Source organism: Primulina eburnea, unplaced genomic scaffold, assembly GCF_022965805.1.
Source record: "Primulina eburnea isolate SZY01 unplaced genomic scaffold, ASM2296580v1 ctg811_ERROPOS3073944+, whole genome shotgun sequence".
Classification (NCBI taxonomy): domain Eukaryota; kingdom Viridiplantae; phylum Streptophyta; class Magnoliopsida; order Lamiales; family Gesneriaceae; genus Primulina; species Primulina eburnea.
The window spans coordinates 674035-696767 of record NW_027331580.1 but is presented as its reverse complement, the minus strand read 5'-3'; the positions used below and the strand labels follow the sequence as shown (position 1 = coordinate 696767).

The following is a 22733-nucleotide window of genomic DNA, read 5'->3' as shown; positions in this document are numbered from 1 at the left end:
ATCGTCTCACACCAGTTTTTGGCCTTGATTGTTGCTCCAATTACAGTTTTTTCTAGTGTGATGTATATATATTATATATATAGACACCGCCAGCTCAGTTTTATTTTTTTTAATTGTTTAAAAATTTTAAAAACAAAAATATGAATGTAAGCTTCCAACATCTCTTCTCCGCCACCACCACCGTCACCACCCGCTGCCTCCTACGGCCGAGAGAATCTCCCACCCATGAAGTTTCAAGTAATGGACTTTCAAATCTAAATGTTAATTTTAGCTAATATTGATGTATGTTAGGCATCACAAAACTTTTGTGAGATAGTTTCACGAGTCAATTTTTTGAAAGTATAACTTATTATTGTAAATTTGGATTTGATTGACTCAAGATATGTGAGACCGTGCCTTAGCAGGAAAATAAATTTTTCTCCCCAACTCCGCTATGACATCGTCTAACAGAGGAGCAGAGTGGAGGAGGGGAATTAAATTTTTCTGCTAAGGCATCTCCTAGCAGAGGACCGGAGTTTGGGAGAATTAAATATTTCCTGGTAAGACGTCGCCTAGCAGAGAAGCAGAGTGGAGGAGGAGAATTAAATTTTCCTGTTAAGGCATCGCTTAACAGAGGAGCAAAGTTTGGGAGAAATTAAATTTTTCCTGCTAAGGCGTCACCTAGCAGAGGAGCAGAGTGGAGGCAAATTTTTTTTTTTATTCTTTTATTTAGTTTTTAGTTATTATAAATTATTGATAAAAATTAAATTTTATAGATACAATTTTTTATTTTAGTCTGAATAACCAAAGCCAAACATATAAATTTAATTAAAATTATATTTTTATTTTATTTTTAATATTTATTTATTTAAAACATTATAAATAAAATAATTAATGAATTAATTTAATGAATAAGTATTATATATATATAGTTTTTGGAAATGTCTTGTACGAATTTTTATTAATTTTTTTTAATAATTAATGGAACAACACAATTTGAAGCTAACATTTAAACACATTTTGAAATAAAATACAACAATTTATAAATGGATATTAAATAAAGATATGAAATAATTATTGTATGTAAATAAAAATATGTTAATATATTTCTTTGTGGCGTTAGATTTGAATTAAATGAGTTTAAAATGTAAAATGTATTTGGTGCAAAAATTGTATAATTTTAGTGCAAAACTTGCTCTACTGAAATCGATTTTTGGATTGAGTATGATCTAGGATAACATGATTAGCTATCAAATCAGGAACTATATTTGAATTGGTGGCACAAGGTTTTCCGGTCCTCTATTTTACCAACACGCTCCATGAAAATAATTCTCTTTGTATCTCAACATCATTGGATCACACGAGTTTCTCATATATTAATAGAAATTGACATTATATATTGTTGATCAAATGACTAAAATTTACTACATCATAGGGAATTAACACTTCATATATATGTATAAAAAAAACTCTGAATTTAAACAAAAACTTCTTAAATATATGAATATTTGTTGAGAGAGGGGGTAAAATAATGTACTCGTTATTTATTTATTTTTTTTTAAAAATGTGACTGGATTGGAAGCTCGTTGGTGTAGTGGGGGACCAATTGTCAAAGACAAATTCAAAGACAGAGGTTACAACATATTCTACCGATCCAAGATATATTATACATCACCATAATGATTGAGACATCACTACCCTTTTGATTAGGAGTGAGTCTCATGTGAGACCGTCTCACGGGTCGTAATCCGTGAGACGGGTCAACCTTACCATATTAACAATAAAAGCAATACCCTCAGCATAAAAAGTAATACTTTTTCATAGGTGACCCAAATAAGAGATCCGTCTCACAAATATGACCCGTGAGATCGTCTCACACAAGTTTTTGCCTTTGATTAGTTGCTCTCAATTACAGTTTTTTCTAGTGTGATGTATATATATATATATATATAGACACCCCGCCAGCTCAGTTTTATTTTTTTTAATTGTTTAAAAATAATTTAAAAACAAAAATGAATGTAAGCTTCCAACATCTCTTCTCCGCCACCACCACCGTCACCACCGCTGCCTCCTACGGCCGAGAGAATCTCCCACCCATGAAGTTTCAAGTAATGGACTTTCAAATCTAAATGTTAATTTTAGCTAATATTGATGTATGTTAGGCATCACAAAAACTTTTGTGAGATAGTTTCACGAGTCAATTTTTTGAAAGTATAACTTATTATTGTAAATTTGGATTTGATTGACTCAAGATATGTGAGACCGTATCATAAAGACCTGCTAATTAAACTTTCGTTTAAGGATAAAAAAGAAAAAAATAAAGCGCCTGCGCCAATCTCTTCCAAAAAATGCGCCAATCTCTTATATGTAGACCAAATCCATGGTTTTTGTAGGACATAACTATTGAATAAGATATTGGTTAGGCTATAGTTTATTGGTTTAGACGCGTCTCAAAATGGAATATAAAACAAGATGATATTGTTAGATATATATTAAATTAATGTTACTAAACATGGTGCGAAGATACAAGATTTTATCACGGTATACCCAAAAAATGAAATTTATTTTCTTTGCTCATATTAAAAAAAGTTCAAAAACTAACTAATTTTTGTATCTCGAATAATCATTAGTAATGTGCATATTTACTGATACTTGAATATTTTTCGAAGAGTAGGTCTCATGTGAGACCGTCTCACGGTTCTCAATCTGTGAGACGGGTCAACCCTACCCATATTCACCATAAAAGTAATACTCTTAGCATAAAAAGCAATATTTTTTCATGTATTATCCAAATAAAGATCCGTCTCACAAAATGACCCGTGAGACCGTCTCACACAAGTTTTTGCCTTTTCGAAAACTACTCGAGCACAACGCAAGTTTTAAGTTTGAATAATTAATTGAGTATGAAGGGAAATCATAATTCCGTATTTAATTGATATATTTCTTGATTTAAATTATTTCCCTAATATTATCTTTCTTTGCTAATTTAATTGAGTATAATATTTAATGAGATTTTGCATTTCTATGATAATGAGATAACGATATGATATTTAATATAAAGATTTAATAAGATATGATATCAATGTTTAAATAGAGTTTATTCTAATAAAATTATGCCTTCTTTATGAAATAAGTTTTCTTGTGGAGTAAAACCCTTTATATATAAATAAGGAGTCAAGGACATTGAAAAAGCTTCTTGAACATCGATCATACATACACGGAGTGAAGATTTTTCAGAGAAGAAATTTTTTTGAAGCCGGTGCTGTTTGAAGAGTGGTGATCACCGTTTTGCTCTGAATGTTGCCAACATCTACAGACAACATCCGTAACGATGTTGACTGAAGATTACATCTAATTGATCGTGTTTTTCGGGATCAAGTTTTTGCTTTCTTATTGACGTTTTAATATTGTTGGTAGTTGTTAGATGTGGGGACCCGGGCTCTAACTCGACTATCTTTGGGATTAATTTGATCTTTGCTAGAAAATGTGGGTCATAAAAAAAATTCTTTTAACAACATAAACAAGTGTATATAAATCATACACTAATGATACCTTTATTTTATTTTCCACAAAGTAGGTACATGTCTTGTTTCATTACAATCATACAACTAGAGTTTATAACACATTACATATCAAATGTAAAAACCACTAATCCTCTTCTACGCCCGTGATCACCACGCTATCTCGATCTCTCATCTTTATCTCGACTCTGATCCTGCCCCACCTGTTGTCATGCACATATACAGACACAACAACAGCCGGAAACTCAGGTGAGAACAAATCCCAGTATAAAACATGTATACATGCATGTCATGCAATTTCATACAAAATCATAACACATAATTCAGTAATTATGACACATTAGTGAATACAGATAAAACAGTTCGAATCTTACTCTTTTACTCGACTCATATCTAGATCTAGGGATCTCGGTGTGAATAAGACGTAACAAGTCTCCCACCTACTTTCCCAATCAGGGTGGCGGTACGTCTTATTCCTAGACTTTGGCCCTGTCTGTATCGAATATCTACAATCGGAGTCGATCTTCTCCTATGGCCCGATACCACTGAACGTCTAGAACTTGGCATATCTGCCAATGACTCTCCTATCTCAATGCTTGAATATAAATCAATATAAAGCATAATATAACAAGGTATAGAAAATCTAGTATGTGATTCGTGGGAAACTCAAATCGAATCTGATTCGAGTTGTATCTCCCCAATCCACATTGAATTATACCTTTCGTGTCGTAGTCTCAATTGCACAAAGTCGAAGTCTTGAAATTTCTATGTCCAATATTCAATACCAATCTGAAATGACATATATACAATGTACCATATCAATATTCAATCTCGTTACATTCGACGGCATAAACAACGTAATCTCGCAATACCGGTCATCTCAAACAACAATAATCAGTCCCAAAAACTCACATCTTCATCATAAACACCTATCAATGTTGAAATATGCATATCTCAAATTCGATACATGCTGAAAATTAATAACAATAGCATACAATGTCCGTTCTACGATCCGGTTGCAAATATCATTTCAACCATAATCATAAGAACACATGATAGTACTCAAAATCTGATTTCTCCAATCATCTCACTTCAAAACATGCTGAAATGTAATAATACTTACGTCCTTTCGAAGCTGGTGATGAGAGGGAACACGAATCTAGTCTCGGATCGAAAAATCGGATGGTGAGATCTTGTGCAAGGTAATTTCTAAGCCATGAGAACTTTGAAGCTTTCCTGGGGTTGTTCTCGGTGGTCTGATGCTCAAGGAATGAAGAAAATTGCATGTTATATGTCTACCAAGCCATGTGTCAAGTAAAATGCATGCTGTATTTCTCGCACCACCCTACCGTAGGTGCGCCTACCTTTTTGACCGCGGGTGCGCTGAGAGTACTGGATCACATCCAACAATTCGAAGGAACGACCGCGGTTGCGGTGACTCTACTGTATTACTTCCACAAAAATCAGAAGAAACAACCGCAGGTGCACTGGCCTTTAGACCGCGGGTGCGTTGCCCTCTCTGTCCCAACACCGCAAGTGCGGTCACTTTTATGGCACAGGTGCGGTATGCCTACTGTAAACCTTCAACATTTCATGAAGAAACGATCGCGGGTGCACTATCTTTTGAACCACGGGTGCACTGTCTTGTTGCCCCAACAATATATTTGCACTAAAATCGAATCGCAACGTCGCTTTCTTCGACCTTCGATAAATACAATCAATCATGCATTAATAATTGCTGATTACCAACTCACATCTCGGGCCTTACATTAGAAAGCTTTATTTTCTCAAAGTGTTGAGGAAATTGATTTTTGTAATAATCACTAGAGATACGTTTTTGTGTAAACGTTTTGGTTTCCTAGTGATTAATTTTTGTCATAAGATACCGCACAAATATTTATACTTGTGCAAATTTAATCTTGTCCATCTATTTATTTATAGTCAATTTGTGTTACGAACTTTAATTTTCCGCTGCCATGTTTGTCCCAGATGTTGTAACATCTGGCACAACCCTTAATTCTGATAAAACACAAATTCACTCTTTTACATCATATACGGAAAGTCTTATTATTTTAGCATCTGTCGGACAAAATAACTCTTACAGAGTATGTCTTTTGTGAAACGGTCCTCACGGAAACGAGTAATAATGGCCTCTATTTACAATAAAAACAATAAAAAAAATAATATTGTTGGAATAAAAATTGATGTATTTTTTATGAGTTCTACTCATAAAATTGACCCATGAGACCATCTCATAGTAGTTTTTTTGTAATTTTTTATCTTTATTTTCGATGACAGCTCAATTCAACAGAATTTTTACACACAATGTTTCGCTTTACTCTTGCAATATATATTATTCGTTTTGGAATAGAATTTAAAAAAATTCAACATTAAAAATTTCCACTCTCGTAATTTGACCGGTTAGAAACTGCAGTCCCCCAGCTTGGCAATAATTAAATTAGATAAAGAGATGTAGTAGTACACGATATGGTTACATGACAAAACCATTGAAAGCAATTCAGCACAATGGGTCAAAAGATCTTGTACACCTTCTGGAAAACCCGTCGACACTTAGCTTTGTTTAATGTTCTAGCTCTAGCAACCGATCTTACGCCAGGAAAGATTTTTTAAACGACGATTTCAGTTAAGAATAAATCTAACAAATGGACTAAGTAAAGTTATAGTAATTGGATGATCAACATTTAAATACTATAAAATGAATTTTTTCCTCAAGTAGGCTAATAAAATTCAAGTGAGAGGAGATAAATTAACTAAAGCAAATATCCAAACTAGATACAGGGAAGATTAATTTAGACGAAAATCAAAGTTCTTTAAAAGTGACTAAGGCGCATAAAGATATCGAAAAAGTTTATTATCTAGATGTCAAATTCAAATTCAATAAATTATTATTTAATTCACAACAAAATTCTCAAGATAATTTATTAAACAATTTTTCTAATTAATAAATCTAATTAAATATACAATATAATTTTTTCCTAATTGAATTAATTAGATTCAATTGCATTAAGTCATTGTGGAATTTCAGTTTTTCAATCTAAAGTCGCACATTGAAACAAAAACCATTTCTAGTCAGTTTAACTATGTGTTGATTCATTTAATGAAGCAAATATTAATATATCGCCTTATAGTTTTAGATTTTGCCAATAAATATGCAATTTAATTGGTCAAATTAAAAGAACACATGATAAACGATATCAATTAATAAATCAAAATAAATAATAAATCGAATCAAATTCAAAACAAAAAATTACTTGTCTTGACCCTACAGTAACCTTAGTCTATACAAATTCTAATGATGAGATTGTAATTTTTAATGTTTTTCGTAGTATGAAATATCTTGTTGGCTCTTCTGATTATTATGGAATAGATGTTAAAACGTGGTACCTACACTTTAAGAATTTAGGTGCTTATGCCTGGAGGTCCTAGGTTCAAGTATTGGGGGAGACGAAAAAAACCACTTTTCCAAGGGTGAGATATTCTATGTGTGACGGTGCATGGCCCATGCTGGACCATCATAACGACCCATGACCAGTAGTGGTGTATGGGTATGGGCTGAGGCCCATAGTGGTTCAGCCTAATGACCTATGACCGTTACAGTTTAGTTTTTAAATTTGGATAAATATATCTTTTTTATTATTGTGTATATACATATTTAAGATAAGTTAATTTAAAATATATTATTTACTATATTATTATTTATATAATATCACAGTTTTTCGTTCCAACCGACGGTTCAACAGCTCAGACCGGTTCAACAATTTTTTAAATTAAACTGTACGTTGACAGATCTGATTATGAAAACATTGGATCCATTTACCTAATATGTAATAAACTCCATTTCATTATTTATTAATATACAAAAACTCTCGTAAAACTGTCTAATGGACCAGCTTTGTAATACAGATCTCCGACCAAATCTGACTCGTGAAAATTAATTTTTTGTTCAAAATATTATTTCACTGCCAAAATATCACTTTTTAGTTATTTTATGAAAAATTATTTTATAATATATGATGATTTGATTGAAAAATATTATTTTTATATAAAAAAATATAATGTAATATATAATAAAAAAATGTTATTTTCATATTAAAAAACCAATTTCATTGAAAGTTATGAATCATGTCGACCTATCAGGCAGGTTAACTACTCGTATTAATATTTCATAATTCACGTTGTCGATAAAAATAAAAAAAAAGTTATTTTCCATCGGGATCTTAACAAGCCACTAGGGCCCGCCTATTCAAAAAAATTCCTTATAAAAACACACACTGCCACCCATTCCACACCGGGCAGCACCAATCAGCATGTACAACAGTGGTAGCAGCAAAATGGACTTCTGTGGACGGACAAGGGCCCGGCAGCCGGCGAAGTCCACCTGCCGGAGGAACAGTCCCAGAGGTCCCATGGAGTTCCTCTCTAGATCCTGGAGTGCCTCGGCTTTTCAAGTTTCCAAAGCACTGTCCACTCCCAATCCGCCATTGACGTTTCACACAAGATTTCCATCGAGAAAAACAGTTCCGACAACAATGTTAGTGCACACGGCAACAGCGTGATACCGGAAAATATCGCCGGAGAAGAACAAGAATCCGGCGCCAAGCTCTCCGGGAACACCTTCTCTTTTGCTTCTTCTGCTACTTCTCAGCTCACACTCGACCGCATTATGTCCCATCTGTAAGCTTTTCCGAGATTCGTTGCATGCGTTATATCTAAAGAAATAAAATAATATACCACGTGATCAATATTTTCTTGTAAAACTTGTTGCGTGACTTGTCGTTTGTATAATAATCTGAATATATTTTACAACTTTGTCCAAAATTTCTCGTAAATTATTTTAATTACACAAAAAATCTTTGAAATGTAGGAAGTATCTCCATTGACATCGGGCAGGCTTTCTCATAGCAGCGGACCATCGAACGGTTGTCTTCCGGAGGAAAACTGATCAGAGCCCTCCAATCTCTCCATCCGAAGAGTACGAAGATGTAGTTAAGGTACCTTATATATTCTCTATCTTCTTTAAATGAAATTATGATACCATTCTTTTCTCTTCTTTTTTCTATATTTTCAAGAATTTCTCAGTATTGATAGAATATTTGTTCGTTTTATATTTTTCCAAAAATATTTAGTTATTTAGTTTTTATGTTTTTTTACCACAAAATTCCTTGTTTTAATCGAACAGAAGTTACGAGGGGTCATTAATCAGAAATGAGTCTTTTTTTTTTAATCCATAAATGTATATGATCAACATAAAAATTCTTTGATACACTCTCGTGATGTCAATTTTGTGAGACAAATCTTCTATTTGAGTCAGCCATGAAAATTATTACTTTTTATGCAAAAAATATTAATTTTTATTGTAAATATAAGCATGATTGATCCGTCTCACGAATAAAGATTCGTGAGACCGTCTCACAAGAGATCTACTCATCAACAGTTTGTTCTTTCAAAATCTAGTTTATTAATAAGTGACAGGTCTTTACTTTTTAGTATTTTTCCCATACTAATTCGGCACAACCAACTTTTTTGTTATGATCACGCATTAAGATAAAGTATTTTTGATATTTTATTTTTGGGTGTATGTGAGAGTGACAGATACTATATTCTTGATTTACTACAACACAGGTTAGTAGTGATATATGATTAGTGTGTGGTTGATTGGGGGTTAAGAATATTGCAAAAAGTGAGCAAACATAAGTACACTTTTGTCACTTTCGATGTTAAACTTTGGTTCTTTACATTTAAATGCCTTAACTTTTAGACTTATATTTCCCTGCTATTTAGATGTAACTGACTCTCTTTTAACCAATTTCATCTTAGTTTCAGTATCCCACTCAACAATTACTACACCATCCTCTAAATATAGCACAGCCATCTGCAGAACACTTACATTCTCACTGTTCAAAAAGTTTATTCATTTGCACACTGTACTTGAAGTTTCATTTTATCTCCTTATATTTCACTTTGAATCAGATCGACTATAAATAGCTTGAATTCAAACTCCAAGTGTTATGAACGAAGATATAGTTGAAAAACTTTAATACCACGACTCGAGCTCAACCCGTCATACGACTCATACCCGTGATAAGACATAAATTGGGTCCTTGGAGTTTTTTTTTTCCACTTAAGATCTAAATATTTGATGATAGTGTGACGTTCCTTGGTTTAAGGGGTAATTGTTCAGTATTTACCTTAACATAGTGCTGGCTACAGCATTGCTCCTTAGCTTACAAATAGAGAAATGTTCTCTGAAGAACACAACATAACCTTAGCTAGCTCAGAATGGAAAACAATGAATTTTTGCGAGTTCCTAGTGAATTTTTCCGAACTTTATTATTTAAATTGGAATACATTTCCGTTGGAATTCACTAAATTTTTAATGTTACTTGAATTTGAAAAAAAAAAAAAGAACTTGTCATATAATCATTGAATTTAGTTCCTGACTATGGCAAATATCACGTCTCTTAGTACTTACGTGCCAACACCACGCTACAACCCTTGTTCACGGGCAACCGCAGCGGCTACAACGGTGGTGGTGGTGGAGGTGTCGGTGGCGTTGGAACCCAGGTGGCAAGACAGTCGGAAGGTGGTTGAAGGAGAGGAGGGAGAAGAAGAAAGAAGAGACTCGAACCCGAAATGCCCAGCTCCATGCTGCTGTAGCTGTAGCCGGAGTGGCAGCGGCTGTTGCTGCGATAGCAGCAGCGACAGCGGCTGCATCTGCTAAGGAAAAGGATGAGCTGATGGCAAAGACGGATATGGCGGTGGCTTCAGCCGCCACTCTGGTGGCTACACAGTGTATGGAGGCTGCCGAGAACGTTGGAGCTGATCGCAATCTCCTCATGTCCGCAATTAGCTCAGCTGTTAATGTCCGATCACATGGCGATATATCAACCCTCACAGCAGCCGCAGCCACAGGTAAATAGTTTGAAAAAAATCAAGGTTTCAGATGCCCAAATGGAAAGGTCAAACTTCACGAGCAAGTCTTCTAAAATTCAAATTCCATCCCCTGAATTTACAGCTCTGCGAGGTGTAGCGACATTGAAAGCGAGGGCACTGAAAGAATTATGGAATGCTGCATCAGCTATCCCAATAGAAAAAGGGATCAGTTTAGGCACAGGGGCCAACAACAGCAGCAGCAGCGACAATTCTGGAAGCTACTGTGAGGATCTGGTACCTGAAGAGAATTTTCTGGCTGCTTGTAATCAAGAACTGCTCGCTCGAGGTAGCGAGCTTCTCAAAAGAACTCGTACAGGTATTGAGATCTCGCTCAATTTTTTGGATGAAAATAGCAAAACTATAAAAAGGCCCTCCTAGAAAGTAAGAAACTAAGGCGTAGTAAACATGATGCTGCAGGTGAACTTCATTGGAAGATTGTCTCAGTTTACATCCATCGAAGTGGGAATGTAAGATAACCCCAGGTTCAATTTTTCATAAAGGTGTGTAGTTTTGTCAGTCTTTGTAAATCTAATTAATGTCCTACAGGCGATGCTGAAGATGAAGAGCAAATATGCAGGAAAGACCATCACCAAGAAAAAAAAGAGTAAGTTTCTGCTCGCATAATGATATAAAATTATTACCCGTGCTAACCTAAACAGTTTTTTATTACTCCATACAATTCACAACAACGCAGATGTGGTTTTAGAGGTCTGTAAAGAAACATCAGCGTGGCCAGGGAGGCATTTGTTTCAGGATGGAGAGCAGAGACGATATTTTGGACTAAGGACAGAAGGGCGTGGCGTTGTAGAATTCGAATGCAAGAATGCAAGAGATTACGAGATGTGGACTCAAGGTGTCTCCCGGCTTCTGTCAATTGTGTCTGAAAGGAAAACAAGGAATCAAAAAATAGCTACTTGAGTGACAAAAAACTTGTATGATATAAGATGTATGATATAAGAAAAAGAACTATGGTTTGTATCTCTATTATCCTACCTGGATTATGCTTTGACTTGTTTACCTTTCCTTGTATTGATATTTTGGCCCTTTTGCGTCCCTTGAGTTATGAACAACTTTGTGGAAAAGGAAATTACCCTGCATGAATTACTACTGTAGGGGCAAATATATTACAGAAAATTACTTCTCATGCAAAAGTACACAATGCTCATGGCACGATAAGGGCTTCAAGTAACATATATGAAGTAATAGGTTGATGGCATCTGATTAAAGGGATACAGACACCCAGATGAATTCATATATGATGTCTCCGTAGAAATATGTAAAATCTAATAACGAAGCAGTTTCGCCAATGACTCATCTCAGAGTGGAGTTCGCAGGCAAAGCAAAAATTAAGGAATACGATTAAGAGTGGTGGACAGAGATAGAGATGCCACCGCCAAAGAAACGCTTATCAGCTATGAAGAATTGGGTATACCATGCACCAATTTACTGACAAACAAATAACCACAAACGAAGAAGCCTAGAGAACGTGCTTCATGCAGCAACTAATCAAGAGGCGAGAACCAACGATATCTTACAGGAATAATTCGCCAGGATACACGGCAATGCAATGGTGCATGAATAATACACAGCTTCACACAACAAACGGTAGAGTAAAAAGTGCTCGATTATAAGAATACAGAAAGGGAAAGAGTAGCAAAAATCATATTCATACAGTTATTTATTCGAAGCACACGATTCAACTGGCCCATGAACAAATAAATGAGGCACCAGTGTTTCAATAACAATGACTGTAGATAACATCCATTTTACATACCATATCAAATATCCAAGAAGAAAAAAACTAAGTAGACAAACAAACATGCATAGTTTTACTGCCTATCTGCGGCTCTGAGAATGTTCAACAAAGATAGAAAGAGGTTTATGACATCTAGATAGAGTGCAACAGCCGCCCAGATGTACTCATCATATTTATATCGTTTGATCAGATTATCAGTGTCATAAATTATGTAACCACAGAAGATGATTGATGCCAGGCCACCATAGATCATCACGCTTATCTTACCCAGAGGGAAGAAAATCTGCAAGATAAGAAATTCTTCGGAAAATCAATATTTTTCTACTCTATTTATCAAATATCAGCTTATTACTATCTGAGCACTTAAATAAGACAGAAATTGTAGATCCACAAACCTGAATCACCGAAAACAGCAAAAGTACAATAATAGCACCAAACAGAAAAGGTCCTAGGAAGTTGAAATCTTGACCCCTCCTTGCAGCCCAGAATGTGTACAAAGTAAGGCTGATAACCACAACCGCTGTTAAAATAACTGCTTCCAAAATAACTTTCCCTGCCATCAATTCCAATTGAGCGGACTTTCAAGGGTCAGTTAATCATCATTTAGAGAAGCGGCTGGTTTACCAAATCAGCAAGATTAACACAAAAAATCTAGCTTAAACTGAGGTATGGATGCTACATTCAAAATGTAAAATTATTTCAAACACCTTCTTCACTTCTATTTATCTGTCCCTTCAACTTCTCCCACACTATTATTCACCCCCAATTATTACCAGTAGATCAAGATAGATTGAATGATAAACAAACTTTTCACAGAAAAAGGTATATATGTATCAATTACACACACCGTGTTCGCCTATAAATAGGGTATATACATGTAATGCTTATGTATTTTTGTGCTTGAAGAGCAAACTTGCCACATAGGTAGTCTTCTATGCAAGGATAACTATTTATATCCAGCATATCCATAAAACAGACGTCCATCTACATCCTCCATATCCACAGCATAGTCATAAAGCAGATGTGCATCCACATCCTCCATATCCAGGATCCGTGACCATATAATAATGGCCAAGCATCCAATCATCAACTCTGGCACTATTGAATATTGATTCTCAACCCATTCCATATCAAAATGTGGTGGGTAGCAATCTTAACACAAAATTGCAAACTTGGAGCTCCCATCTCGGCGTATCTAAAGGCAATCCATATCTCCAATTTATATATGAGGTGAAACACAAAAGATTATTCAATCTATTTAAATATCTTTTAACTCGTGCCTTACAAGTACTAGTAACCATTTAACACAACCAATCACCATATTTGGATCGATCTACGATGAGAGTCTGGCTTTAAGCTTTAGTAATTATTACATATTAAAAGTTTTAGCTCCGACATGATGGTTCAGAATATAAATCTTCTCATCTATTAACAATCTATGTCCTATCGTGATACCAATGTCAGTTAACCATCACCGCAAGCCTCGGCATATAGTAATACGAAACTATATCATCATTCAGAAACTCGAACAAATAAAACAAGAAAAATGCATAGAATAGCTTACCGCTGGTGTAGGCACAAGTTAACCCCACCGGAAATGCAAGAGTCACCGTGAACAACCCAAGTAGGAAGTAGTTCAGAGGATGCCTCTTATAATAGCTATGTAAAGGGCACAAAACTGCAATCCATACAAACAAACCCACCAGTCAAAACAGAACCACAGCAGATAACAAAGGAGGAGGGCAAATTTCGGGTTTCTTAATTTACACACAAGAATACAAGGAAGATAAATTATACCAATAAAAGGGGCGATGATGAGAACTATATAAATTGCCAAACCAACCCTAGTGGTTGCAAAGAAATGAGATATTGGGTGCACAGTGACAACAACAGAGCCCACAACGATCGTGAGGAGTAACTGAATACTGACAATTCCGTATATTTTGCGGATAAACGACCACCGAAGCTCAGGGCTTTCCAACATCATCGGATACAGCGGCCGACTGGCCGATTCAATGTCGTCTTTCCACATCCCTTACGCCAAAAAGGTACAGAATTTCAGCGGAGGAGGAAATCGGGAGTGTTGGAAACGTTTATTCAATAAAAGGGGAAAATGATACTGTTTGTTTATTTAAAAAAAGAGCAAATGTAATTCACTTTTTTTTTTCAAATTTGTTTAAAATTTAATTATTTTAAGGGTAAATTGTGTAAACAAACTAGGGGTTCAAAATTCGGATAAAATCGAAAAAAATCGAAAATTCAAACCGAAAAAATCGAACACCGAACCGAACCGAAAGTCGAATTTTGTAATTCGGATATAAATGTTAAAATCGAAGTTTATTTGATTCGATTTTGGATTATATATGTCAAAACCGAAAAAACCGAAATTTCATTAAATTAATAATTTTTTTATATTTTTATTTATATTATATATTTTGATATGATATTTAGTGAATGAAAAACCATTTTGAACAATTTTTAGTTGATTGTTGTTTGTTTAATTAATTTAGACCTTCTATTTAAATATTTTACTAAGAAAACATATAGAAAGCTAACATATTATATTTTACAATATACTTATATTATTAATTTAAATAATTATACCAAAACCGAAATAACCGACCGAAATAACCGAACCGTTTTGGTAGAAAACCGAACCAAACTGGTTCGGATTCGGATTATATATTTCTAAAACCGAAAACCGAAAAAAACCGAAATAAAAAACCGAAAACCGAACCGAACCGACCGATGAACACCCCTGAAACAAACCCAAATCAAACTAAACTTTAAATTTACTCGATATACTAGAAAACTTTGTTTCTGCCCCTAAAAGTATTTGAAAAAGACAAAAATACCCTTAGTTGTTAGATAAATTCAATTGATTGATTTTCTGGGCCGAAAATAGTATTAGAGTTTAGATAAAATTATTTCAAACATACAAATTTATTATTATAAAGTAATTAAATTTTTGAGGAGGTGAATTTTCCTAATTAACATGAGTCCGAATTCATGTTCGAGATTAAGTATTTACATGATATATTCCAAATCGTTGGAATATTCGAAGCAAAAAGATCTAACCAATGTAAGATATCAAGAAGAAACTTATCAGAGTCTTATGGTAAACTTATGATTCAAAATAACAGGTTTTTAGAAATAGTATCAGATTCCTCTAAACTCTCTGGAGATCTTATAGAGATTCAAAAGACAGTACATAATTATGATAATATGCTATATTATGTACCATAAAATGTGGAGAAAGTCCTTGGAAACCAGGAAGAAATTCTTGGAATATTAAAGGATATTCGAACAAGACTTCAAAATCTAGAACTACAACCAAGTTCTAGTAAAAGGACTTCAGAAGGAATGTTACCACCATCATTTGGTACTGAACCCTTATTACATCAAAAAAGGAAGGCCAAAGTGATATCAAAACCTTTAACTGAAGAAGAAAAGATGATCAATCTAATCAAAACAGTCTCAAAAAAGAAATTAATCTAATGATAACTTTAGAAAGGATTGGTCTATAGGATCTACAAAAGCTTGCAGAATCTTTTGCTAATCTCAAGGTTGTAGATCTAAAGATGAACATAACTGGGGGTGAACAACCTACCATAACCTGGTCATCTTCGCAGGAACCACCAAGATAAAGTGTGAGATCTCAGAATATAAATATGAGAGAATCACAACCAAATTTTTATATTGGTGGAGAGTCACACCCACCGGGAACAAGGTCAAGGAAGAATCAAATTCATTTGCACCAAACACCCTATGGGAAATCTTTTTTAGAACATATACATCTTTGTGGGGATATGCTTAAACTAGATGTATTAGATTTCAAAAACAGAGAAGATCTCGTAGATGATTGGACGTATGTTATGAGAATCGCAGCGGGAACACTTGATCTCAACAGAGAATGATTCATTAAACTTCTGGAAATGAGTCTTATGGGATCAGTTAAAATTGCTTGGGACATGACTTCGGTTGAAACCAAAGAATTAGTCCTAGCCGGAAAATTTCTTAGGGAGATAGCCGAAAGAATGACTACCTTTTTTAAAGCACAATTTTTAGGGGTAGACTATTTTAACAGTCAAGATACAGAGAAAAAAAGAAATATACTCAAGCTATGTATAGTCTTGAATTACCTGATATATGTTTAGTGGATGACTACATTATGTTATTCACTAAATATAGATGGAATTCAGGGGTCGAAAAGATATAGCAATGCAACTTTTCTTCGTCAAAATGCCAAGTCCCTAGAGAGAAATGTTAATAAAGGAATATGTCCCTTGCAATTTAGATACTTTGACACGAAGAGCCTCTTTTCTCAAAGGAAAATTGACAGAATGATATCATCTGGTAGCATTACAAAAGAATTACAAACGACTAAGGGGTATTAACAAACATACTCTTTTATTTTGTAAGGAAAATGATCTTCCAACAATTATTGGAAGTAAACCACAGAGGAATAAGAGGAAAAGTTTTAGAACTCATCCTTATGCTAGAAGTGGAAGAAATTCTTGGAGACCAAGAATAGTATGGTCTAGACAGAAAGCCAGATCTTACAAATCTAGACAAAGTGGACCATCAAGAAATAGGATATCATCCCAAGCAGCGAATACATCTCAAAGCACACGAAGAACACCTACAAGGAAAAATGTAAGGCCCGAGAAATTTATCCTGTTAATGTGAAATGATTTGGCGATAATTATTATAAAGTATTTGTAATTGAGAGGTGTTTATAGACGGAACGGATCAGACCGGGAGAGCCGAAAGGAGATTTGACATTGTGTGTGAGGAATAGTCCTCGCGCATATGCGCGACGTGGACGGGCGCACATGCGCGAGGTAGGCAGAACCTTGCGCGCACATGCGCGGTTTGAAGGCGCGCACATGCGCGGGGTGTCTAGAACCTTGGGCGCATATGCGCCAAGATAGTACGTGCATATGCACGAGAACCACCGGGAGACACGTGCCGAGACATTGTGTCTCGCGCATATGCGCCGATGGTGATCGCGCATATGCGCGAGACGTGTTATTGGAAGAAGCAAGCCACGTTTCTTAGAATGCATGAGGTGTATATATATATATATATATATATATATATATATATATATATATATATATATATATATATATATATATATATATACAAGCATTCATACGTAGGAAATCGAAATAATTGAGAGAAAAGGTTTCAAGTTTCTTTGACGTGGAAGATTTGTGATTTACGAGAAATCCGTCCGTCAGAATTTGAATCCGACTTCAGTACTGTATTCCTATCAACGCAGGCTACAACTGGACGTAAGTTTTGTTACGTTTAGACACGATTTCAAATTATGATGTTGTCAGAATTTGATAGGAATCATATATGGTGTTTCTGATACAGTAGACATCGTATAATTGAAGTCAGATTGAAGAATAGATTGTTTATGCAATTGTTATGATTTTCGGAGTAATTTGATTGAGATTCGATATCAGAGTCGTGTTGTTACTGATTTTGAGGGTACGGATATTGAGATTATGAATCGTACTGATACTGATTATTAATTCTGATATGATATCTGTGATGTTGAAATTGACGGGGTTATCGAGATTGTGTTGTTATGCCGTCGAAACATCAGTTGATTTATATTGATCAGATACGGTATTGATGATATTATACTGTTATATCGTTGACATTAATCAGATTGTGTTTTGATTTGAGTATTGATCAGAACAAGTTTTGGAACTAAGTTGTATACTGATATTGTATCTCTGCGATTGTCATTGCCAGATTGGGTATGGACAGATTGGAATACGAGACTTCGTCTTCGTCAGACCGGGAAGATAAAGATATAAATCGATGTTAATTTGGAGATCGACTTGAGTTAGATCTAACTCGAGTTTTCCTAAACCACATACTTGTATGGTATTGTTTTCTTTTATATACCTTTGTGTTTTAAATGATTACATTTATTCTATTGAACTAGAATGAGAGAGAGCAGATAGCTATTAAGTGAGAGTCACTGACAGAGGGGTTAGATTTTGACAGTATAGTCACTGACCCATTGCACATTGTCAGAATAGGCTTAGTCTTGGCAGATACGCGAAGGCACTGGACGTTTGGTATATCGATATGCTTAATATACAGACATCGTTCTTATTGTAGATTATTCGATATAGACTAGACCAAAGTCCAGAAATAAGAACGTACCGCCATCGCGACTGGTAGTAGTAGATGGGAGACTTGTTACGTTCTTATTCACTGGGATCTCTAGATTAGAATGAGAGATGAGTCAAGTCTTAGATGTTGAGTCAAGATTTTGATGTACAGATCTGTACTGATTTATGTTTCGTAGATTACGATTCATGTTTTATTTTCAGATTGATATTGATACATGTTGTTCGATTATGATACATGTGAGAAGATATTATTCATGCTCTTATGTTAGTTCAGTTAATTGCATGTATACATTGTTTATACTGGGATTTATTCTCACCGGAGTTATCCGGCTGTTGTCTTGTTTGTATGTGTGCATGACAACAGGTGGGATATGATCATGGTCAAGAAGATGATGAGAGAGGACGAGTTAGCGTGGTGATTCCGGACTTGTAGTAGATGTGGTTTTAACACTTGAACTTTAGTAGTTGAACCTTAGTCTAGTTTGAATCCTTATTGTAGAGGATTGTACTTTTATACTGATATGTATATTAATTAGATTCCATTACGTTCCGCACTTACATTGTAAAAAGAAAAATTTTTAGACCCTATTTATCTGAATTGATAATTAAATCCCAAATATGATTAAGAAGAGAAATTACGTCCGGGTTCTCACAACAGGTGGTATCAGAACGATAGATCCTTTAAGACTGAGATAGAAGAGAATGAGCGGGGTAGATTGAGTTTTCTTTCCTGCTTTTGAATGCTAGCATTTGATTGATTATAATGTTGACTTACATTGTGTATGCTAGCATGATACTATGTGTTACTGCTTTGAAATACATGTTTACGTAATTATCTGATTTGAATTGGTATTATGTATTATTGAAGATGAATCAGAACCGATTCTTGATCAGAGGTAAGCTGATCTAGAAAAGGACTGAGACAGATTTGTCTCATATGATTGCTAACTGTTATGATAAGCAGATATACCTCCTCGAAGAATTCCGGAAAGGAGTAGTACTTCGACTGATCAGATAGATGTGTCAGAAACTCAGATGGAAATACAGTTGAAGAGGTTTCAGTGGTTTCAACCGCCGATTCTGAGGGGTACCGAGATGTCTGCAGAGTGTGAGAATCGGTTAGATGACATAGAAATACTGTTTGATTTACTTGATTATACAGATGAACAAAGAATTAAATTGGTGCCCAATCAGTTACGAGAGGCCGCCAGGAGTTGGTGGATTACAATCAAAGGAATATTAGAACCACGTGGTAATGTGATGACGTGGGAAGTCTTTAACGCTGAATTCCATCGAAGATTTTTCTCAGTTTCGTACCGGGAGGACAAAAGAGCAGAGTTTGAGAATTTGAAACAAGGCCAACTGAATATTGAAGAATATGTTGCTAAATTCTCTACTCTACTGCGTTTTGCTCCTCATATAGCGGGGAATGATGAAGCTGTAGCTGATCAGTTCATCAAAGGATTGAATTCGGAGATAATTGCATTCATAAATATGCAGCGACCTTATCATTTTGCTGATACTTTGAGTAGGGAAAAGAGAGCTGAAGTGAGTCTGATTCGACAACGAGAAAGGTTGAATGTGATTCAACTTCAGACACAACAATTCTCTCTTGGATCTGATAGAGGCAGTACGAGTGGAAAGCAAGATTTGCTGAAAGCTCGAAAGAAACAGTTTAAGAAATTGGGGAGTGGACCGAGCGGTTCATCTAGCTCCAGTGGTTCTAGCCAGAGTTATACTGGAGTTTATTGCAAAACTTGCGGAGGAAGACATCCCACAGATCACTGCCAGGGAGTGACTGGTAGTTGTCGTATTTGCCGGCAGTCTGGACACTTTGCTAGAGTTTGTCCACAAAGAGGTTCCCGAAAATTTCAGGGAGCAGAATCATCTGGTTGAAGTGACCAAGGAACAGAACCAGGAGGCACTTGATGATATAGTGGCAGGTACTGTTCTTTTATGATTATGTTGCATATGTATTGATATATACTAATGCATTCTTTATGAATATGTTTGAATGAGTTGCATGGAGATATGCTTTATCTGTTGAGTCTGTATTTACTGTGGTATTATTTTATCTGTTGGGGAGAAAGTTGATATCAGAGATTTCTGTGAAATATCGTATACTACAGTAAGATGAGAATGAGATCGAGTTAAATTGTTATGTACTTGTGTTGTCTGATATTGCGATTAATATACTGACAAAGTACAGAACAATTGTAAACTCTTTTAGGAGAGTATAGGATTCAGACCAAATATGGCTGATAAGTAGAGATTTCACGGTAAGGATTCTAGATCCAGAATTCCTTTGAAATTTGTATTATCTATGACTCGATGGTTACAGAAAGGATTTGATAGCATCCTTATGTATTCAGTAGATGTACTGAAATTGAGTCAAGCATTGGAAGATTTGCCAATGATGTACGAATTGTTGATATTTTCTAGATGAGATTCCGGATTTGCTCTGCTTTGAAAGAAATACTTCAGAATTGAATTGAGATCAGGTACTGTTTGTTTTTGTTAGAATTTAGTATAGAATGCCATTGAATGTACAGAAGGACACAGAGTGAATTGAAGGACTTGGAAGATCAGTTAGAAGAGTACTGGCCAGGAGTTGCATCTGATTTAGTGCTTCTCTTGGAAATGCTTCAGTTCTGTCTATAGATTGATGAATCTTGTGTTCAGAGATTGTATTCAGAATAGGTGATATCTGAAGATAGTATACCGAATGATATTAGTATAGTTAAGACAGTGATCAGCGACTGAGAACGACACTGATGTCAGAACTATCAGAAATATCAGAAATGTCATAGATGTCAGAAATTCAGAATTGCCGAGTTTAGCAGATTATCTTATCCGATTGTTGTTTTGAACTGCTTAAGAATTATTAGCTTCCAGACCAGTAATTGATACAGATTGTGTTGTTTGGGGCGTGATACATTCAAAGATAATATAGCCGTTAATTTGAGTAATGTGAAGATGTAATCAGTTAGTCAGAATCGACAGTATTGCCAGAAATTGCAGTTATATGAGTTTACTAGATCAGTATTGATGACCGATGTTTCGGATCTAATCCGATATTGTTATTGTTCTGAATCAGTGTTGATACAGATTATTATGAACCGTTGAGATTATATACAGTTTAAACCGAATCAGAGCTAAATTCGAGAATTACAACAGTTCAGAACGTGATCAGAATGTTCAGAACTTGATTTTGATAGTCAGAACAGAGTGTCAATCAGAATACCAGGTAGGTAATATCTTATTTTATATAACTAATTGACTGGTTGTGCCGAATATTTCGAATCTGAAATGACAGATAGGGTCAGAAGCGCACATTAGTGGATTCCGTATTTATTCTGGTAACAGAAAGTGTATAATAATTCGAACAGACAGTTTTGATATAAACAGATTAAATCAGTTGTGGCAGAATTTATATTGATATGTCTAAATCGCCAATAGATGAAGACGGAAAGATGGAAATCAGAAGATCTATTACAGAATTGTTTAATTCTGAATAGAAATGGGGAGTACATTTCTATGAATTTCATAATGAAACCACTGCAATACTTTCAAGATTGTGATATGATATGATTGTGATTGACAGATTGTTCAATCTATATATATATATTAGTTTGTACAAGATGACGTACAAACATGACCAGATGACAAAGACCAATGTCAGAGAAATGTTCAGATTGAACAAAATGTTAAAGTAGATTATACCAGATTGTAATTTTTATTGATTTTGTACTTGTGACAGAATATATCCTGAGCTCTTTCCTATAATATCCACAGACTGACAGATAGCCAGAGCGGACTATCCAGATATTGGAAGATATTTATGGAGCTGTAGTGCTGGATGTTAGCATTAATTGACAATATGTATTGTCACCGTGTGAATTATTGTATAATGATAGCTATCAGATAAGTATTGAGATAGCTGCAGATGAGACATTGTACAGTGAGTACTGCAGATTTTCTTCGTATGGGAATGATATTGCGGTGATACTTGAGATTGAATTTGATAAGAGCAGAAATTTGATAAAGAAAATGAAACTAATTCAGAAACAAATGAAGATAGCTCAGCATAAATAGACTGAATATGCCAACATCGGATGATAACCGTTGGTATTTGAGGCCGAAGATTGAATATATCCTTGACTGAGATAAACAGATTTGATAACAGCTGATAGTGTTGATTGGTATATACGGATGTTGTATAGCCAGTATTACGAGATTGATTCTGTCAGAGTTATTTCGAGGGGTATTATGATATTATATGATAGGATCGGTTATCACACCAAGAGTGTTTAGAAGGGGGGTTGAATAAACACTCACACTTAAAATTGTTCTTTAAGAGTA

At 35.0% G+C, this 22733-nt stretch overlaps 1 protein-coding gene and 1 pseudogene across 1 annotated transcript; one reads left to right on the top strand and one right to left on the bottom strand.

Moving 5' to 3' along the window:
• The first annotated feature begins 7828 nt into the window (after nucleotides 1-7828).
• Nucleotides 7829-11504, top strand: LOC140822387 (VAN3-binding protein-like; annotated as a pseudogene).
• Nucleotides 11505-12105: 601 nt separating this feature from the next.
• On the bottom strand, nucleotides 12106-14340 carry LOC140822397 (protein LIFEGUARD 2-like). Its single transcript, XM_073183158.1, has 4 exons — nucleotides 14008-14340; nucleotides 13775-13888; nucleotides 12606-12763; nucleotides 12106-12493 (listed from the first exon to the last, which is right to left on the bottom strand). The coding sequence occupies exons 1-4, from the start codon at nucleotides 14240-14242 to the stop codon at nucleotides 12284-12286; spliced, it is 717 nt and encodes a 238-aa protein (XP_073039259.1). The 5' UTR covers nucleotides 14243-14340; the 3' UTR covers nucleotides 12106-12283.
• Between the last annotated feature and the right edge of the window lie 8393 nt (nucleotides 14341-22733).

What these genes read in the sequence shown, in the direction of transcription:
- LOC140822397 (XM_073183158.1), bottom strand. Translation starts at nt 14,242, where the DNA reads ATGTGGAAAGACGACATTGAATCGGCCAGTCGGCCGCTGTATCCGATG. An exon ending in AACTTGTGCCTACACCAGCG is followed by an intron (nt 12,764 to 13,774) that starts GTAAGCTATTCT and finishes AATTGATGGCAG; the next exon opens with GGAAAGTTATTTTGGAAGCA. An exon ending in TGCTGTTTTCGGTGATTCAG is followed by an intron (nt 12,494 to 12,605) that starts GTTTGTGGATCT and finishes CTTATCTTGCAG; the next exon opens with ATTTTCTTCCCTCTGGGTAA.